The 22,724-nt window shown below is 28.0% G+C and overlaps 1 protein-coding gene and 1 long non-coding RNA gene across 3 annotated transcripts in view; one reads left to right on the top strand and one right to left on the bottom strand.

The window, feature by feature from the left end:
• The window catches only part of LOC139426348 (uncharacterized), a 186,892-nt gene that overhangs the window by 49,369 nt on the left and 114,799 nt on the right, over window positions 1-22,724 (top strand). The gene's annotated exons all lie outside the window — the stretch shown is intronic.
• LOC107442768 (LIM homeobox transcription factor 1-beta) overlaps window positions 1-22,724 on the bottom strand; it is a 116,077-nt gene that overhangs the window by 3,821 nt on the left and 89,532 nt on the right. For both annotated transcript variants that reach the window (XM_043039028.2, XM_043039029.2), the window contains exons 4-7: window positions 4,338-4,555; window positions 3,518-3,672; window positions 2,737-2,814; window positions 800-959 (exon numbers count right to left, since the gene is read on the bottom strand). In XM_043039028.2, the coding sequence (XP_042894962.2) occupies window positions 800-959; window positions 2,737-2,814; window positions 3,518-3,672; window positions 4,338-4,555 (611 nt within the window). The remainder of the gene's footprint in view (window positions 1-799; window positions 960-2,736; window positions 2,815-3,517; window positions 3,673-4,337; window positions 4,556-22,724) is intronic.

Genomic DNA, 22,724 nt, shown 5'->3' with positions numbered 1-22,724 from the left:
TCACCCTTCTTATATATATATATATATATATATATATATTTGTTATTGTTATATTTGCTTATTTTTTACTAATGATCAGGCAGATAAGTGAAGAGGCATAAATTCTAGAAAATGGTATTTTATCAGAAAGTTATATTTACAAAATTATTTTAATGATCAAACAATTCCACAGTTATTGTGTGCCGAATAAAAGTAAAATCTTTAAATAACCTAAAACAACATTGAGTTTTTTTAAAAAAAAACTTTTTTTAACAATTATGCATTTTATTCTATCAACACTTCAATAATCTTAACATACTGAAATTTTTGTGTCACTTTTATTAATTTTTAAAGCTAATTTAGTGTTAATCTAAAATAGCAAAAGTGATGAAAGAAAAATCGTCCCAATTGTGGTGTATTAATATTAATTAACTTTTTATTGTTGTTATTTTTTCTCTTCAATATGTCCAACACATTCAACAACTGTATGCCATCATGCTACTTAATGGCCGGTATTGTTGATCCGTGAGCTTACTATTGTTGATCCGTGAGCTTATAGTGGTCAGCTCCCTGACCACTATACAACTGATTTTTGCCAAAATAGTTAATTTCTTTAATTACAATATCGTAACAAATGTCAACATCGTATACTACAAAAAAACTGTTTAGAAAAGGTATACAAATGAAGTGTTATATGTAAATTAACTAAGTCCGAAAATTTTTTTAAAAAAACTAATAGATAATTTGGAAAAGGTTTTTTTTCACATTTGCTTTTTTTTTTCTCACAATTTACTTCATATTGATGTAAGATTATACTTACAATATTCACTAGGGTCTCCGTGACTTAGTTCGTCAGATTTTTTCCCATCTTTTCCAGGACTGGACAAATCTGGATTGGATCCCCCGTTTTGTGAATCTGTGTTTTGTTTTTGGCTTTGTTGCTGTAGTTGCTGCTGTTGCTTCCGCTGCAGCTTCTTTAGCTGGCGTGGAATATGTGGGGAAGAAAAAGAAGTGTTATCAAATTATTTGTTTGGTAATAGGTTGTTGCACATGCAATACAATAAAAGAATGTGATATATTTGTCACCAGCAGAGTTTGAAATCTAATATTTCGGCATTTTATAGAATACCGAAAACTGTCTGACAAAGCTTACAACGATTACGCATTTCATTTTTTATTTAGGTATTCTATGGAATGCTCAGGGCCGGCATAGCCTGGTGGATAGGGTGTTGGACCCATGCCCTAGAGGTAGTGAGTTCGATCCCTGAAGTCGTATTCTTTGACAAAGATGGCACCACTGAAAAGCAAGAAATTCACCCACTGCCTTTAATTCGCTTAGCTTCACCATGGGCGACGGGGGACACATATGGTATAAGAAACAACAACATAGAGTGCCAAACGACTAACTGACTAAGTATGAAAAGCATCTGTCATTTTACAAAATACTTAAGGTATTCCAGAAAGTCCTATCATTTCATACATTGTTGGAAAAACACGCATAATTGTTCAATACATTGTTAGATACACGCAGGTCTCTCTAGTTTTAAACTCTCATATTTTTTAATAGAACGTCTTTTAAATAGTAGCTTGTATTTTACCTCAAGAAATTTTTTTATTCTACAGAGCTCCAGGATAAAGTATATAATTTATTAGTCTAGCTGTTCCCAAAAAGTGTTCCCTAGAGTTCCATTAAGGATTTCAAAGGTTCTGAATATTTAGAATTTTTAGGAATTATATTTATATCCTATCACGAAATCCATGATTAATTTAATATTTAGGTCATTGATATAAAGTTACTTTTGTAAAATACCAATAAAAAAGCAGCTTTTTCAATAACAATAAATTGAATAAATTATAAGAAGGATATGCATTTTTAAAAAATTTAAGCATATCGAGTTTTTCAATTCAAAAAAAAAAAAACAGAATTACGTTTCTCTGATAACTATTCTCAACGCTTTTAAAAGTTCTTTTTTGTAAAACATACACGTAGTACAAATTTGTAATATTAAATATTCTATTCTTCACATTAAATATTAAAATAATTAGTAGTATTTTTTGTTATTTAGTTAGTATATTTACAACTAACAATAAATTTTTTTTATTGCCGGATTCCACTAAAAGAAACTCGATCACTTAAGGTTCCACGTCCGAAACAAATTTAGAGTCAATGCTCTAGTCTAATGAACTGCCTAAAAATACTAGGCATTCTATAAAAAGTCTTATTATTAAATATAATGTTGACGTTTCATACTTTGCTGGTTTGATGATAATTAATGGTATTATAAATATGCCTTAGAAAAATTAGTTAATAATAATATATATATATATCATAATTATTATTATAATTATCATAATTATTATTATTAATTATATATATATCATAATTATTAATTATAATTATTATAATTATGATTAATAATAATCATTATATAATCATTAATAATAATCATGATTAATAATTATCATTAATAATCATGATTAATAATTATTATTAATATAATTATTAATAATAATTATTAATCATAATTATTAATGATAACATAAATACGCATTTTAAAAGTAAGTTTAATTTCATTTTATGAACATTAGCTGGAAAGATAAAAAAAATTTACATATTTTAATTTTCAAAAATTTAGAAAATGCTATCTAAAAAACTGTTAAAGAAATTGATATTTTTTTAATTTAAAAAATGGCTATAATTCTATATTTTTTTCTTCGAAAATTAAATTTTAAAATCCACTATCATATGATCATTACCTTTGCCCTTTGATTTTGGAACCAAACTTGTACGATTCGGACACTCAGTCCTGTTTCTTTTGCTAGAGATTCTCGAACCTGGAGGGGAAAAAAATGAAATTAAAAATTTATGCATTTTTCTTTTCATCATTGCAATGAAAATATAAAGTACATTGTCGAAAAGATACCTGCTTATTAAACATTAATTAATTAAATAATTTCAACTAATTCTACTTTTAATTATTACGTACTAAGTACTTTGACTATGTTACAAACATAATTATCATTGCAATGAAAATATTAAGTACGTTGTCGAGAAGCAATGAAAATATAAAGTACATTGTCGAAAAGATACCTATTTATTAAATATTAATTAATTAAATAATTTCGATTAATTCTACTTTTAAATATTATAAGTACTTTGACTATGTTAAAGACATAATTATCATTGCAATGAAAGTGTAAAGTACGTTGTCGAGGAGCAATTAAATTATAAAGTACATTGCCGAAATGATAAATAATTATTAAATATTAATTAATTAAATAATTTCAACTAATTCTACTTTTAATTATTACTTGCTAAGTGCTTCGACTATGTTACAGAAGCAATTATAGTTTCTGAAAATGTTTCTAAAAAATTTTCTATGAACCTATTCTTGAAAATATCATATTTTGTTAAAATACCTTCAATGTTGTTGAGAAACAACAGATTTTAAATTTCAAAGCGCATAAAAATGTTCCTTTCAAAAAAAACATATTTGTGCAGTGTGTGTGTCTATATTGGTAACATAAGTGATATTACCTTTCTGCAAGGCTTTTGGCTGATTTCAAAGGAAGCCTTAAAGGCTCTTCTTTGGGCTGTGGTGAGGATAGTTCTCGGCCTTTTAGGTCCCCTTCGTCCATCTTGCCTAGGTTGGCCATTGTGAGGTCCAGTAGGCGTTAGCTGCCCATTCTCTCCTGAAGTAATATGATAATTAATATTTATTAGAAATGCTTAATAACACATCATGTAATTAATATCTATTAGTAACAAGGTTGGTAAATCACTTAATTCAAATCATGACTTAAATTATTTGAATTTTTTTGTTTTAAATTCATTGATTTAAATACGAATATTTTTTTAGATTTTTTTAAATAGCCTGATATGTTTTTAAAAAATTATTGGCTTTAGTTGAAAATATTTTTATGCTGTATAGCTTAAAAATATATTCTTAAAATTGTGAATCTTTGAAAGCTTAATTCTATTGTTATAAAAAGTTTCGAGAGGATATTATTCATTACTGCTTCTTTAAATTACGATAAATTAATTTTCCTCTCCTAAAATGATTACTTTTATGTACTTTTTTCTTAAAATATAGTAAAAGTGTTCAGTACAAAACACCCTATATATATTTTTTTTAAATTCTTGAAACTTGTTCCAGCATGAAGTTCGACAGATTCGTTGATTGTTCAAGTTTCTCTTTTAATAAGCAGGCTTTAAATGCATGACGTAATTTCATAAATTTTCAATATTTATAAAATTTAATGTTTCTCATTTTTTTAATGTACTAAATAACGAACTAATTCATTCTAATACATGCAATATATTATGATAAACATTTTGACAAGAAAGACAATCTTACCCCTTGTGACAATTTGCATGACGGCCATTTCTTTTTCAAAATCCGGCCTGCAGTACAGTCTCCCACTCCGTACAACAAATTGATCACCTTTTTGAAGCTGCCGTCCACAACCAACGCACACAAAACATGGCAAATGGTACACGTGATCTAGTGCCCTCATCACCAGTTCCGTTGGAGCTATGGGAAGTACACAGCCTGTACATTTCACAGCAAAAAGCCTATTGAAAGAAATAAAGTCACGTGTTTATTATTAACACTGCATTCCTTTTTGTTAAGCAAGTGAAACATTTTAAATTTATATTAGTCAATTTTAGAATGAACGGAAAAATCGATGCAACATGCCTTTTCTTCAAAATTTAAAAAAATTTTTTTGTACGTTTTAGAACTTTTTTAAATTAATGCATTGTATTATTTTACTAGTTTTTAAATTGTGTAGAAAAGGGTGCAAAATTTTCATTTTCCAGATTGCCATTAACGACTAAATATTAAGAGCTAGCGAATAAGTTACAGAGTTTGACTCTAGTGTTACAGAGTTTGACTCTAGTGTTACAGAGTTTGACTCTATTGTAACAAAGTTTGACTCTATGGTAACAAAGTTTGACTCTATTGTAACATAATTTGACTCTATTGTAACATAGTTTGACTCTATTGTAACAGAGTTTGACTCTATTGTAACAGAGTTTAACTTTAGTATTACAGAGTTTGATTCTAGTGTTACAGAGTTTAATTCTAGTGCTACAGAGTTTGACTCAACTCGACTCGCCTCAATGTAACTCGACTCGTCTAGGACTAGAGTTTGGCACCATAGCTACAATTGACAGGTATTTCGGATATTTTTATTATATTTTGACTTCTAATGATATGCGGAAGATATTGAAACCTTTGAGAAATTACTGAAGCCTTATTTTAAGTTATTATTATTTTTATTTTGCAATAAATGTGTCCCCATTTTTCAGGTTTAACATTTTTTTATGGTTTCTGTCATCAAAAAGTTCTCTACATCTCTTAACATTTTTTAAATTTTTTATAATTTTCGTGAAAATAGTAGTTAGCAAAAGTTTTAATCTGACTTAAACGTTAAGGAACTTAAATTTCATGCTATGGTTCAGATTTTCGATTTATTTTTTATGATTTGCATAAAAAGTTTTAGACGTACAGTGAAACATATAAAGATTGAAATAACATTAAAGAGCCTAACCATCCGACCTCTTTTCTGACTAAACAGTTGAAACCATGTTTTCCAGATTCCGGTTATTATATTTTGTTACTCAAAAATCTAAATCTTTCAAGAAAAAGGTATGCTTATTCAAAGTACGTTTTTGTGTCCGAGTTCATAATTTAATTAGTAATAAGCCCTTACTGATTAACATATTTGCAGTCAACATTTTAAACGATTAAGATTGACGCTGAAATGTCTGATTAATTCTATCAAAGTCCGATTATCCGAAAACAAGCTTCTCAGAGAGATATCTTTTTCATTTTCATTGTGAAGTTTTATCCTTACATAAATATTCAAATCCATTATAGAGATTACTCACGCAGCTGCATCTGTTAGAGCAGGAAAAGAAGAAAAAAAACCACAAACTATTATTCCGTTCTGTAGTATCAGCTACGTAATAATCAAACATAAATCGCCAACCATCTATGCATAAAAAGTTAGTCTTAATATAAGTTCTACCGCATCAACATCCTCCTCCTATAAATCACGTGAACCTCATAGTGAAGAAATCCTTTGTCTTCTTGACCCTCTGATCTAGAAACAACCCCAGCATTTTGCGTACTGGTCATCTTTAATGACCGTTGGTCACATCCCCCAAGTAAACATGGGGTTCAAGGGAACCTAGTTTGAAAGCAATAAACCATAGGTCGGAGGATTACGATTTTGGGGTGGAATGGTATTTAGCTCTTTCAGATCAACAATGAGATGAATATAAGTTGTTACAAAGGATCAAATTAAATCTACCAGTAGATGGAGGGACGTAATATGTACAGATAAAGATGGTTTTTATGTGGGAAAAGTCCATATCAGGCGAGTGAGGTAGATTTAGGGTCAAATGTAATGAATTTATCTTTAGAAGACGTGTTGATTTAGGCTTGGATATTTAATATAAACTCGGCAATAATGTAATTGTTGCTTGGATTCAAAATTTTTAACTCTTTATTGAAATATTTTTTATACTTTAACTACAATATTATTCGGTATTTAATTGTAGTAAAATTTATTGATTGATTAAATCATGTCATAAATCATTTTGCTAACAAAAAAATTTATGAAAAAAATCTAAGCTCTGTATCATTGCTCATTAATCTTATATTTCTTTTTATATTGGGGGATGCATTTTTATTGGAGATATACTAAAAGAGAATATAGGTTTTATTAGAGACCGTTTAATACCTTTATTAGAGAATCATTACAAAATACCTTTATTAGAGGATCACACTCACATATTATCGTATTTAAAGCATATTTGAGGATAGTTTAGCTTTTTCAGGGGGTCCTAGAGAAATATTAAAGATTAATGCATTTTCTTAAGTTAAAGTGCGTTCATTAGAGGATAACTGTAGGATAATGTATCTTTCAATAAAATAATGCATTTTTATTAGAGAATTATAGAGAAAGTAAATAATGTATCTGTATAGAGGAAAATTGATAGATTATTTACCTTTATTAGAGATATATTAGAGCATAATGTACTTTTATTATGGGATAGTTTACGAAAAGATCATTATACAATATCTTTATTAGAGGATCATATACTATTATCGTATTTAAAAATATTTGAAGATAATTTATTTAATAAAAGTTTAAGTTCTAGCTTGATATTCTGAAAATTGTATTCATTTCTGTTCACTTTCAAATGTTTATTGAATAAAAATATTCAACTTTTAATAACAAAAGAAAATTTGTTAATTATAAAATGATTTCCAAACTGTGGTTTTAAATAATTAACCGCGGTTTTAAATGTGGCTTTAAATAAGAGAAAAGATATCAAAGAATTCTGATCATTTTAATGAATAAGATAAAAATTGCACTAGCAATAGTAAAATTTCATTAATCTTTATTGAAATCCTTCAATAGCAAAAAAAAAATTATATCCTAAGTTAATATCTGTTTCATATCATAAGCTTTAAGAAGTTTATAATTTAAAAGCAATAATATCGGAGCCCAAATTTAATCACCTGACATAATTATGCAATTATGAAAAAAACCTTGCATGAAATATTCAAATGGTGTTTTCACTTGTTTTTCATAATTGCTTTCAAAGAACTGAAGTGAAAAACACTCACTTTCTCTTATTACTCAACTAAACCTAATTATATCTTACCTCATTAAACCATTTCAACTTTTCAATTCATTTGTTAAATGATATCTTAATGAGGACTGGAGCATTAAACGAACGAAATTACTCGACAATAATGTCGATTAATTTCTCCGGAAGATCTTTTCTAACATCTGTAAAACATCGCCATGCAAAACCATTAGCATAACATAAATGCCGCTTCCACCTCATCTCTTGGCGACGTTTGGCAGAAATAATTTAGACACATAACTCTCATTTTATACTTCATTAGTGCGTTAAAGGTAAAAGGAAGGCACTTTATTAAATCACAAGACTTGATTGGCGTGTTTTAATAATCGCCATAAGGAGAGAAGGAAGATATAAATAAAAGTTTCTTTATATATTTCTCAGCTTTTTTTTCATCTCTAGGGCACACAGACCTTTTCTTTTTGCAGTCAGGAAGCCATTATGGTTATTAGCAGAAATGGGTTTTAGTCCAAATGAACCATAAAAAGTAATAGCATATCATCATCATCATCGTCTGCTGAAAAAGAAAACTGACACAGGGGGTAGGGAGTGAATAAAAAAAACCGATTTCAGATATTTCTTAACGAAAAAAAAGGAAGCGAGAAATAGTTTAGAAATTCTGACTTTTGAGAGAATTAGAAATATTTCACAAAGAAAGTGACAGTGAACCTTATTTTTTTTTCTTAGTTTAAAGTAATTTATTTTTTGTTAAAAGTCGAATTAATGTCAGAAAAAGGAATAGCGAAGTTATTTCAATCATTATTGGAAATATTTGAATAAAATCGTTAGTTTTAAAGTTAAAATTTTTTTTTATATGAAACTTTTAAAAAAATAAATTTAAAAAGAAAAAATTGTTCTTAAATTATAAAAAGAGCAATGTATCTATTGGGTCAACACCTAGATAGGAAACTTGTGAACTGATGTATATATTTTATTCCTTTGAATATCAGAAACTTGTTCTTCTTATAAGTTAACATTTAAACATACATGATTTATATTTTGAGATATATATTTACTAAAACAATCGAAATCTGGCCTTTTTTATCTCTAAACTAAATAATTCAAAAGATAAGGAACAAAATAATTTGCTTAAATTTATTTATATTTACATAAATTTACTTGCATATCTTATGTGCATGAGCAAAATTGTAACTATATTTCTTGATTAAAAGTTTTTTAAAAACTCAACATCAGTAGTACCCAATCTCTTACGGCCAAGACCACCCGAAATTACAGATGGTAATTTCAAAATTTGTACTGCATGTAATTGTTAATTGTATAAAGTATTGCAACAAGAGAATTTAGATTTCATGAAGAGGAAAAAAAATAGCGGGTAAATTAAGAACTATGTTTAAGTAAAAGGACTATGTTTTAAATAATCCACAATTCTAATCAGCTCTTAATCTATTAATTCCACTTTAAAATGAAAATTCCTAATTTCAATGAACGAAATCTGCAATGTTTTCTTAAGTATTTCAGCGAAAAAATGATATTTGTAGATAAATTACCCGAAACTAGATGCAAAATCTAACATTTTTGAATGTTTTATCATCGCGTGAAAGTGAACAAACTTACCGCACTACATTTTGACTAAAAATATATATATATATAATTTGATCATTAGTGGAGAGAGAAATTTTTCCTTTATTCTTATCAACACATTATCTGAAGTTGAAGCACTAATGACAGCCTGATAGTTACTAAAACAAAAAAAAATTTGCTGTAAGAGTCGCCAATTTACATATTTCTTGACGAATTGAAAGAAAAGTTTGAAGAGAAATGAGAGCTTATTAATTCCGTTAATCGGTTAAGGTTTGCAAAAGCACTTTATCAGTCTAACTTATCTTAAATACTTATCTTTACTTATCTTAAATTTGTAAAAATAAATAATAAAAAGACTTCTCAATTAGATTAATGAAAAAATTGTTATATTTTCCATAAGAAAGTTGTTTTAACATTAAACTGTACAGTTCAAACTTTCAACAACCTTAATAATTTTTTTCTCCATTTTATTAATAATCCGACCCAATTCTGAATTTACGACTATTGATGTTTAACTACGTAGCCTTGCAGTTTTGAACTCAATCCAGAAGACAAGGGAACTCCTGGATTAAGCATTGAGACAAACTTGCCTTCGCGGAGGAAGTTTTTTACTAAAACCTCCTACGGTAAGCCAAATAGCAAGGGCATTTTAACTTAATAAGGTGTTAGTTTCAGCCGATCTTCCGCTAAAGTTGAGAAATAGTAACCGTAATCAAGTAAAGGAATTGTGATAATGTGGTTTAATTTAGCAGCATAATAAATAAATTTATACTATATTATGGTTCAAAACTATATCCAAAATCTCTAAAAAAGTATTAATATCGAGTAAAGTTTTCACTACTTGTCCCATACAATCTGTACGATAATCGATGTGATAAGTACGATAACTTAGCCCCTCTTTAATATTGCAGACTACTTGATTTATATTGTAGTTCAACGTATGTTCTAATAACATACGGATAACATGACCCTTAGGTTATCGTAGTGATATTTCTTTGTTTTAATTTGCTCACTTTTATTCTAATTTGTTTTTCGTCACGTTTAGTTTATATCATTCTTTGAATTCGCTACCTTTGATGCAGTATATGCGGTTCTATACCATTAGGTTTAACATTCAATCCAATTCATAGTAAAAAAAAGTATGAAATCCATCATGTTCGTTAAAGTTTGTAATTATTTTTAAATATTGTAAATTGAATAAACGTTTTATTAAAAAAAAAACAGCGTTGCAGTACATGTTAACTTTGTGATTTTTTATCCATCTCTGCTTAACTTAAGCTTTCAAGTTATACAGAGAATTAGAACTAGGCAGTTAAAGACGAACTCTTTTTAGCTTAAGGTGTGATATGTACTTACAATACATGTCTAACATGAAATGTGGCTTTAACTGTGGTTACTTACAACTTATATTTGACTTGACTAACAATGTATGTTCAAATTGAGGTCCGTAAGCAATATTAGTTTAGTTTACAATATGTATATATATCTTCATGTTGTGTTTACAATGCATGTACAGCTTACAATATGTATATACGTGTTCATGTTGGGATTACAATACATGTATAGTTTTAGCTATACGCTTCATACCTATAGTTTACATCACGCGTATTCATGTTCATATTGTGTTTGCAATACATGTACAGCTTACAATATCTGTATACGTGAGCTTCGATGGCTCAGGGGATAGAGCTTTCGCCTTCCAATGCAGCGAACCGGGTTCGAATCCCAGTCGATATGAATTCCACATCCGGTTTGCATCGACCACAGTGCTGACGTGAAATATTCTCACTGGAAGACGGATCATGGGTTAAAGTCCACTTGTCGTCAGACTAACCATGGGAGGTTCTAGTGGTCTTCCTCTCCATGTAACGCAAATGCGGGTTAGCTCCATCAAAAAGTCCTCCACGAAGACAAATTTCTCCCAATATTCGATCCAGGAGTTACCCTGTCTTCTGGATTGGGTTCAAAATTACAAGGCTACGTTGAACATTAGTAGTCCTATACCCATAAAATTGGGTCGGCTGTTCAACGACGGTTATAAAATATAAAAATAAAATATCTGTATACGTGTTCATATTGTGTTTACAATACGTGTACAGCTTATACGCTGAATGCTCTTTTTATGTTCATATAAGTTTAAATAAATTTCGAACAAAGTTAACTGAATATGGACATTGAAAAAAAGTTGAAATAGTTGAATTTTTCTTTGTAGTTTCACATTGTATTATTGTTAATTTACTCACTTCTAAACATCAAATTCAAGCAAAAAGAAACCTTTTTCACCAGATGGTGTGATTAGTATTTCACTCAACTTCAATTCATTCCTTACGAATAAAAGGCAATGAAAAGTTATTATTAAATTCGGAAAGTTTACCAGGAAGAATCCGTACCAAATACCAACAATGGCGACTCCTTTGTTCTTGTGGGTAGGAAAAGGAAGTCTTTTAAAAACTACTTAATTAAAAGAGTCCTGAATTCAGAGAGGAGAAAAAGAATTCGAACATTTATTCGAAGAGAATTTCGAAAAGACACCCTAACTCTGGCTCCTTTTTAAGCATTCAAATCAACCTGAAGACACGTGTCCTATAGGTTTTGTCTTTAAATAGCTCCATGTTTGAATATGGCGAGGAAATAGCTTGGCGAGGAAACCGTCTATTGAAATGATTCTAAACGTGGCTTCACTTACCCTTTTGTCTCTAAACCTGAAGCAGATGTTCCGCTATAACAAAAGGTTTTGGAGAGACTGTATAAGCAGCAGGTTGAAGGAAATTTGAGTTATAGATCTTTTGAATGTAGATCAGGTTCTTTTTTGTTTTCGCAAACTAAAATGTTTGTTTTAGGAAACATGTTTTTTTAAAGTATTGCAACTTAGCCTAAATGATCAGCACAAGTTATAAAATAATCTTATAATATGGTGATGCATTATTTTTATTTTATTACTTTTTTTATTATTACTTTTTTCAATTGTAGTTTTATTTTTTAGTTTTACTATTACTATTTTAAATCAGTTTAATTCATAGTTTTATTTTTTGTAAAATAAATGTTTAGTCTAAGTCTAAGCATACAATATTTATCAGTCTAATAGTGTTTCTCTGACTCAGTATCACTAACAATATTACAGTACTTTATCGCAAAAATTGGTTCAATTTTTAACCATAACATTGATATATTGAGCCATAATATGATGTAAATGAGCTTAAACCTTAAATAACTTGTTAAAATGAATCTTGTTTCTGTTCAAGGTGAGCTATATTAGTTTTAAGTAAAGCTATCATGTCGTCACGGTTCATTAAATTTTTTTAATTGTAGTTATATTTTTTAGTTTTACTATTACTATTTTAAATAAATTTTATTTAGAGTTTTATTTTATGTAAAAGTTTAGTCTAAGCATACAATATTTATCAGTCAAAAAGTGCTTCCCTGAAATTATATATCTAGCAACATTACAGTACTTTATCGCAAAAATTGGTACAGTTTTTAACAATAACATTGAACCATAATATGGTGCAAAGGAGCAGAAACCTTAATAACTTGTAAAAATAAATCTCGTTTCTGTTCAAGTTGAGCTATATTAGTTTTAAGTTGAGCTATCATGTCATCACTGTTAATTAGTACAATATTATGGTTTAACTTAATCCCATATTAAGGTTGAAGAAAATTGTAACGATATTATGGTTCAAAAGGTTCCAAAGTTCCTAGCAATGTAGTACAAATATTGTACAGATCTTAAAGGTATCCATTACTTTTTAATGTTTAAGAACTTTAAACATTAAAAAAAATAGTAATTGAGTTATTGATAAAGTAGGATAATATTCTCAGCACTCTTCTCTTGCATTAAAGAGGACCGTTGGCGATGGTTAAAAATTTTAGCACTAAATCAAACACCATCCATAATAGTCAACAAATTATTACCGTTTACTATTTTTAATCTGATTAATCAAGGGATAATCAGGGGGGGCTCAGGGAATAGAGCGTTCGCCTTTCAATGAGGCGAACCGGGTTCGAATCCCACTCGATACGAATTCCGCATCCTGCTTGCACCAATCACAGTGCTGACTTGAAGTATCCTCAGTGGTAGAAGGATCATGGGTTAGAGTCTCCTTGCCGACAGGCTAACCGTGGGAGGTTCTTGTGGTTTTACTCTCCATGTAACACAAATCAGGGTTAGCTCCATCAAAAAGCTCTCCGCGAAGCCAAATTTCTCCCAATACTCGATCCAGGAGTTCTCTTGTCATCTGGATTGGGTTCAAAATTACAAGGCTACGGAGTTGAGCATCAGTAGTCGTAAACCCATAAAATTGGGTCGGCTGTTCAACGACGGTTATAAAATAAAATAAAATAAAATCAAGGGATATGAGCCGTGGTGGCTCAGGAAATAGAGCGTTTGCCTCCCAATGAGTCGTATCTGGTTCGAATCATAGCAATGGTAGGTCGATGCGCACTCGGCTCGCACCGACCCAGTGCTGACGTAAGAATATCTTCAGCTGTAGACAGATCATGGGTTAGAGTCCCCTTGCAGTCAGGCTAACCTTGGGGGGAAGGCTTTCGTGGTTTTCCTCTCCATGTAATGCGAATGCGGGTTAGTTCCATCAAAAAGTCCTCCATGATGGCAGATTTCTCCCAATACTTGATCCAGGAGTTCCCTTGTCTTCTGAATTGAGTTCAAAATTACAAGGCTATGGAATTGATGATTAGTAGTCGTAAGCCCTAAATAGGGACGGCTGTTTAACGACGATTATAAAATCAAGGGATGTGAAGGCCGTTGACCAGTATACTCAAAACTAATGTTTTTTTAAGGTTAAATGCCACTGCCAGTATACATTGATCCAGTATACACAATGCTGATTCTTTTTTAAGGTCAAGTGCTTTTGCTCTTGACATTAATTATACTGACCGTTGAGGTGAAGGGTTGTCTTTGTGGTCCCGAATTGGCTCACCGCTGTTTGTCTCTCTTTTACGAAACAGTATCATATTCTCAAAATACAAGAAAAGTACAATTCTGATATATGTTGTATTTTTTAAATATTAATATAAATAATTTTCCTTGCATCTTAACTTAGTTATATCCAAGTATTAGTTTCTGTCTGTATCCTCAAAACAATGAGAATAAAACTATTCTTTTATTTTTTATTTATATTTTTTGACTAAACATTTCCCCAAATGTTTCTTTTGAAAATTTAAGTTGCTATGAAAACTTTAAAGTTTCTCTAGTTTAACAAACTTTTTTTATACTTAAGTGTTTTACTTTAAGTAAGTAAAAGAATAATTTTGCAGTATATGTATATAATAGTTTAATAAAATTATATATATATAATAATTTAAATAAAATTATATCATCCTGATATTATTTTGGAAAATTAAGAGAAATTGTGTCCCAATTAATTTTGAGGAAAATTAAACGTTTAGTAAAAGACTTTACAAAATGATACGGAAGGTATAATTTACGACTGAAAAACTTGCACAGTATAAGTAAAGTCGTAAAATTTCATGTCTTAATGTCTTGAAAGATGAAATTGATTTCTTAACAGATAACTGATATATTGTTCAAAATTTTTAATCATATTTAATGTTGAAAAAAATTTCACATTTAATTCAATCATATTAAATACATAAATTGTTAAAAAAATTCATACATAAGAATATTTTAATTAAAAACTGGTCAAATACTTTTTTTTAGTATATTTCTTTTTTATTTAAGCAAAAAGTAATTGCCCTTTGCTTGATTACTTATAAGCTGTTGTCAAACCTTTAATATTTTATCATAAACACGCTTGCATTATAATTAAACAAGAACAATTTATATTTGTTTCAGAAAAAAATTGAAAAAATATATTCGGAATAATAAAATTCAATTTCTATAATAAACAAATCGGGGCATTCTAGAATTCTTTTCTTGGAAAGAAAAAGGAAGAAAGATCTATACGCTTTCGCGAATTAAAGAAGCAAAATCCAGAATGAAATTCTAACATTTGAATCCAAAGGAATTTAAAAATCTATTACGCTAACAAATAAACAATAAACCAAGCATTTACATTTATTCAAATTTCAATCCTTTTATTTAGTCATGAAAAATTCTATTTCCTTTATTGCTTTATATTTTGTGAAGAAAATTACCTTTTTATACATTTATTCATAATTTTACCGAAGCTTTTCATAAAATCCAATTTAGATTAACTTGTCAATCTTTACTTAAATTGTAGCCATTGAAACACGCAAAATATCGCCTTTTCAATTTAACCCAATACTGATTTAAAGGTATTACGTCCATAAAATATCATTCTCTAGTCAGCGATATTTTATTTAAAACTAATAAATAAAAATGGATCAACACTGTATTCAAATGAGCATATATAAAGCAAGGGATGCATTATTTTATCATTAAATGAACGGATTCTACCTAATAAGAATTTGATTTGCTACGCATTGCAATAAAAATCTAAGTTTTAAAAATACAGAAAAAAAAACGATCCGTATTTCATTTCATATAAAAGCTCTCTACAAACGATACTCTATGAGCAAAATATTAACGCTGTACCATATTTACACTAATTTAATAATGGTGCAACGTATTTTTAATAAATATTTATATTGTGAAGTTCAAATGAAATAAAAATAAGAAAATGAACTGCGGATTTTCATTTTGTTTTAAGAGTTAATAAGATTTAAAAGATAACAAGTATATAAGTAGCTGCTTGAGTTCATGTAAATATGTTTTTAATATTAAATTTAAGTTTTGTTTTTACGATTGAAAACTCAAATAAAGAGTACCTTTTTTTTCAAATATGCAAAAAATATATTGTCATGTATAGTGCGCAAATATGGTATAATGTAATCGTACACAGAGTATGAAGTATACATCGTGTACAGAGTATGAAGTAAAAAACAGAACGTCCTGAAAATTTTGATCTAATGACTGAATTATTACATAATAGAAATAAGACATATATAAAATCTTTACAATTAAGATAAAAATGAAAATATAAATGTGTGCAAACACACATTTATATTTTCATTTATATTTTCATTTTAATTGTAAAGATTTTATATATGTCTTATTTCTATTATATAAAACAAATCTGGTTTTAGGTGCCTTGTGCGCTTTTCAAATTTGATTTAATGATTTAATGTTTCAATGTGCTTATTTACCTCTTCTGTATCAAAATTGACTTCGTAAATTAAATTGGTTTTATGATTTGAATTATTACATACTAAGATGCGATCTTTTAATGGAAAGGTCTAAAGCTAAATATGCTAATTATTTTGTGCAAATGTTACTTTAAGTTACATATGCAAAGGCACAAAATCAAACATGAACAAATATGTCTTTTTTTGACAGATTTGGAATTCTTTATTTCAAAATATGGGGAATAGCTGCAATCTGGAAAATATGATCCCCTTTGTCTTTTCCACTTCGCGTACTTCTTGAACGATTGAACATATTGTTGTTAAACTTGTATTTTGCATAAAAAAATATATTTTTCAAAGCTGCTTATTATTTTTCTTTCGAAAAACAGCATTGTTTATTAATAGTCGAAAAACCGTAAATAGATATTAAAGTTTATGCACCATTTTGATATAACTCATTTTAAATGACAAAATTAAAAGTTCAAAGGGAATCCGTAAATAGTTCCTGAAAAATGAAGGTAAAAAATACGACTCTTTTGAAGCAAATTTTTCAAGATGTTTTATAAATATTGTAAATAAATGACGTATATAAAAGCATACATGATATATTGTAATATTCGCTGATATTGAAACATGCAATTTACGTTTATTGTAATGCATAATTTACGCATTCATATTATCTACAGATATTGCATATCATTTACACGATATTATGATTGAAGAAAAAAGTTGTTTCAGGATTTGTTTCTAGCATTAAAACAAGTTCTTGTATTTTGGAATCTGAATTTTTGTAATGTTTATCAAGTTAAAAAGAACACGTGTACAAAGTTTGACTGGCCATAAACCTGAAATTGTGATATCCCCCACTATCTACAATGGGTCCTCCTTATAGTTGGGGCTTTGAGGCGCCATATTCTTTTAATTTAAAAAGAGTATTGAAAAAATGTAACATAGTTTGCTTCTTTCTCATCATTATGAATAAAATATTTTTAATAAGACGTGAAAATACGTTCCCAATTAAATTACTAGAAGAAGCAGTTCAGCTTAGTGCAAATGTTAATGTCATCGTTAACTGCTTAAGACTCCTCTCAGTAAAGTTTTAATTTTAATACTATTTTTATAATCTCTACTATTTTTTTAATTAGAAGGGAAGTTTTAAATTAATATGACAAAACTACTTTTCTGTTAGCTACATTTTTAAATAGTATCTCCTTTCTCGCTTGCTAAGGAAATTTTTTTTTTAAACAATTGTTGTTTAGATGCAGGTTAATGTTAGTAGAAGAAGATAAATTTTTGGAAGAGAGGTTTGATAAGTTTTTTCTTATTAAAAAAAATAGGAAAAAAACGATAAAAAAATCTAATTATCTTATTAATGAAAAAAACTAGTCAAGCATGGAAGGAGATGAAGGATAGAAGAAAAATAAATAAATAAATAAAATAGGAAAAAAAACGATAAAAAAAATCTAATTATCTTATTAATGAAAAACACTAGTCAAGCATGGTAGGAGATGAAGGATAGAAGAAAAATAAATAAATAGAAATAATAAGTAAATGAATAAAAATAATAAATAGATGAATAAAAATAATAAATAAATAAATAAAGATAATGAATGAATAAATTAAAATGATGATTAAATAAATTAAAATAATGATTAAATAAATTAAAATAATGATTAAATAAATTAATATAATGAATGAATAAATGAAAATAATGAATGAATAAATTAAAATAATAATTAAGTAAATAAAAACAATTTTTTACTCGACCAAGATAAAAAATCAAAATTTTAATTTAGGCTAAAAAAAATTAAAACTATTTTTAATTTTCGGTGATTCATCTTCAATAGAACAACATTTGAAGTTATCGACTTGGTTTATATAACATTAATATGTAGTACAGCAGAAAAACCATAAAGCATGAACTCTCATTTTTAAAGCAATAAAGAGCTACCTAATAACTTACAATAAAAACTTCAATAGTAATCTAAAAAAATGAATTCCAATCGGCCGTTATCAGCAAATTAATGTGTGAACAGTCCCTCGTCAGTCTATTCCTTCAACTAAGTAGACTGTTCTAGGGCAATGTGGTCTTGCCATAGGCCGTTAAATTTCTTTTCCATCCATCGAGGCGGAATAAAATATTGGCGAGGCTCTCCTGTAAAAACATGAAGTGTCTTGTAAAGCGGTCTTGGCGTTTTTTTTTTTCCTCTCTTGCTCAAGTTCGCCGCGGCCAATGGTCTGGAAATCCAAACCACGCGAACTCCCCCCTCTTACTCTTTTACTTCAATAAAAATGAGCCAAAAGTTGTTGCTCTACTGATAGATGGGTCTCTTGTTGAAATTTTTTAAAAAGTCGTAACACTTATACTAGAGGAACTGAGAGAAAAATTAGAATAATTGAAGTAAACGAGACTTATGGGCATTAAAGAAACAGAATTAATAGGGACAAGGAACTTTAAAAGAAAGAAGAAAAGTGAAAAATTTACAGTAACGGTAAAAGAAGTTCCACAAAAATATTAATTTTCGACATAAGAAGTTGCATAAAAAGTCTCTTAAGTTATGTTCAGAAGTTTTTTTAAAAAAATAGAGGATTTTAGTTTTTTTAATAATATAAATTACCTAATAGCTTGCTTCGTAAAAAGCTGCAAGAATTTTTTCTTTGAAGTTAAGTTTTAAGGACAACTCACAACTCTTCTGGAAAAGCTGGCAATGCTAAAGAAAATGCCTTCATTCGTGTACTTAAAAATGATCACAATAAAAAAGTTGATAGAAAAGACTAAAAATGGTCTAAAAATGATCTTTCACAAAAGTTTTAATGAAAATGACGTTAAATATTGTCTTAAATCAATCTTGAAGAAAAGTTTTAAGGGAAAAAACTATCTTAAAATGATTTACGAAACGAAATATCTTAAAACGATTTAAAACAAAAATTTTAATGAGAAAAATAGTCTTAAAATGATTCTGAACAAAAGCTTTAATGGAAACGACCTTAAAAATATCTTAAAAAGATTCTGAACAAAAGCTCTAATAGCAAACGACTTAAAAATTAGTCTTAAAACGATCTTGAACAAAAGATTTATTGGAAACGATATTAAAAATATCTTAAAATGATTCCAAACGAAAGCCTTGAGGAAAATGACCTCAAAAATAATCTTAAAATGATCTTAAATTTTTTTTATTGGAAACAACTCTAAAAATATCTTAAAACGATTTGAAACAAAAGCTTTAATAGAAATGACTTCAAAAATATTCTTAAGGCGATTCTGAGCAAACGCTTTAATGGAAACCACCTTAAAAATATCGTGAAAAGATTCTGAACAAAATCTCGAATATTAATGACTTAAAAATTAGTGTTAAAGCAATTTGGAACAAAGGATTTATTGGCAACAACAATAAAAATATCTTAAAACGATTCCAAACGAAAGCCTTGAGAGAAATGACTTTAACAATTGTCTTAAAACGATCTTGAAAGAATTTTTTTTAAATGAAGCGATCTCAAAAGTGGTCTTAAAAACCTTGAACAGAATTTTAAATTGAAACATCCTTAAACATTTTAAAAATGATAGTGAACATAATTTTTAATTAAAAATCTTATAAATAAATTTCATGTTAATCCGGTCAGAGGAATACAAAATAAATTTGATTTTCTTTATTGATCTTTTACTGCCATTAAAAGAGAGAGAGAGAACATTCACAGTTTTCCAGGGAACTAAAAAAATTAAGAATTTTTTTTCTTCATTTAAACGAGAACTTTGATAATGACCTTTTTCTGTTCCATTTTTTTCCTAATATTAATGTGGAATTTTTTTTAAAACTTCCAAATGCTTTAAATTATACAGAATTTTTTTTTTAAGTTATTTTATTTGCATTTTTACATACACGCTCATCTTTTATTTAAAAAAAGAAAAAATCTATGACGTAGTATGTTATATGATTTTATTAAATTTACACTTTTTAAGATGTATCTTAATTTATTTTTGTGCATGTATGCGAATACATTTCATTAAGGATACAATTTCAGTATTTATATTGTTTTCTAGTTTATGGTTAGCTGGGAAAAATAAGCCCATTATATAGATTGTTTAAAAGTTTTACTTAAACTACTTTTAATTATTTTCAGAATTTCTTTTAGATGTTGATCAAGTAATTTATTTTTCCTGTAGTTTATATCATTGCAAAATAACACTTATCTTGAGAACTTTTATAATGGAACATAATATTTTTTCGCTTTACTTATTTACTAATTAACACGAGCAATTAAATCTAATTATACTAATTATATCATTCCCTTTTTTCTGTCTTTTATAGAACGATAAAAACTATTTAAAGATAGTGGTTTTTTAGATCAAAAAATAAGAATCAGATGAGGTTTAATTTTTTCAAACTTAAGCGCTTAAAAAATCGAATAAAATTAATTCTTCATTTGTGTAGAAGAATTCTGTGTAGAAGAAGAAAAAGGAAATTCCAGACCAATTACTTGAAAAGGTAAAATTTAAAAAAAACGGCGCATTAATTGTGAAAATAATGAGAATAAGTAACTACATTTTTTACAGTGAAATGTTCAATGGAATTTGTATTTTAATTCGTATTTCGCAAAATTATCTTGAAAGAATAATCATAGTCAGTTAAAAAAGAATACTTCAGGAATAATTTTAAAATAAATATTTAAAACTTATTTTTGAAAGGAACAAATGAAATCTATTTTTTATCTTAAATAATTTCAAGAATTTAATGAATAAAAAATGATTATGCACTCATTTGTCCTTAATTTTGATTGTAATAAAAATGTGTATTAAAATAAAAAAAAAGATTTAAAATGCAAAATTTTTTTAGAATATTAAAATTAATAATATCATGCTTGAATAAGTGTTTTAAAAAAGTAAAAAAACATTTTTATATAAATGCGCAAACTAAAATTCTATTAATATAAAAATAGTCAGTTAAAATCAATAATTATCAAATATTTCTTTCAAGCATAAAAAGTAACAATGTATTCAAAATATTCAAAAAAATCTTGGACTTCCCAGTTCTAAGCACTTAAATTGTAATAACTAATTCTTACTTTTCATTCCTTTTGACTTTCCTAGAAAGTCAAGAGGAAGGTTTTTTTACGCATTTTCGATATACAGAAATAAATAATTAAAAAGGTAGGTTGTTTTCACTTATTTTTTAATCTTAATTTAATTAAAAGGAATTATATTAATGCTGATACAGAAACTTTTAATGTTTATTTTTATACATACTAGAGTTTGTAAAAACAAAATAATTATTATTTGGCATTTTTAATTTTTAAAAAAAAGCTGAAACTAAATTTTAAATGTATTTATAAAAACTCTCTTGGAGTTTATTTAGAATTTATATTCAATTTAAACCTTATATCACTTTCAACAGAAAAAATATTTTTCTCTGAAATTTTTAAGAAATGCAATTTTAGTATCTGAACCTAAACTGATAACTAAATAAAATATTGCTTTGATTAAACATTCATGAAAAATATTATTTTTACGATTATTAACCTAATCATATCATACTATAAGCAATAAATTTGAAAAACTATATGAAATATCGTTTCAACATTCCTAATCATTTGATAAAACAAGTGAGCATTTCGATACAATGAAACTCATTAAAGATTTGAGATGTTTAAACAATATTTTTGTTTTATTTTTTCAAATTTTATCTTATGAGAAAACCTAATTTTTATTTATTCATTAAATTATATTTTACGATGTTAGAAATTTTAGACCATGTTGAACTACAATATCGACCTAACATCCTGCAACTTAAGTTTAGCCATATCAACTATATGTTGATATGACAGAGCTATAACTTAATATGACTAAAACTTAGCAGTTGACCATGACTAAAACTTAGCATTGTTAAGTTCAGCCATGTCATCGCACACTTGAAATCAGCTGAGATTTGATTGCATGATATTATGATTCAACTTAATGTAAACGTGGACCAACTTTAAATGAAAATGTGGTTCGGCAAACACAGTGAAACGGTTCAACTTAAATAAAAATCTACAGGGATCAAAATACAAAACGGACCACCCAGAATAACTTTTGATCTAATGATTGGATCTTCACGTTCTAGGACTCAATCGCAGTGGCTCAAGAGGGTGGCCACAAATATGATAATTAATTAGTTCCGATAATATATTAAGTTACGAAATCAGACACAAAAACGCACTCACTGAATAAGCATACCTTTTCAGAAGATTCGAGAGATTCAGATTTCTGACCCCAAAATATAGGGGGTAGCCGCAATCTGGGAAATATGGTCCCAATAGTTTGAGAACCCAATAGAAGAACGGTCCAAAGTTTATACTCTTTAATGTTAATTACAATTCTTTTCGTATTTTGCCAAGTCTTGAGAACGTTTCAAGCGAATTGAAATATTTTTGCACA

Source organism: Parasteatoda tepidariorum, chromosome 8 (genome assembly GCF_043381705.1).
Source record: "Parasteatoda tepidariorum isolate YZ-2023 chromosome 8, CAS_Ptep_4.0, whole genome shotgun sequence".
Taxonomy (NCBI): domain Eukaryota; kingdom Metazoa; phylum Arthropoda; class Arachnida; order Araneae; family Theridiidae; genus Parasteatoda; species Parasteatoda tepidariorum.
Note: the sequence above shows the minus strand (reverse complement) of the source record. Positions and strands in the feature narration are given on the sequence as shown.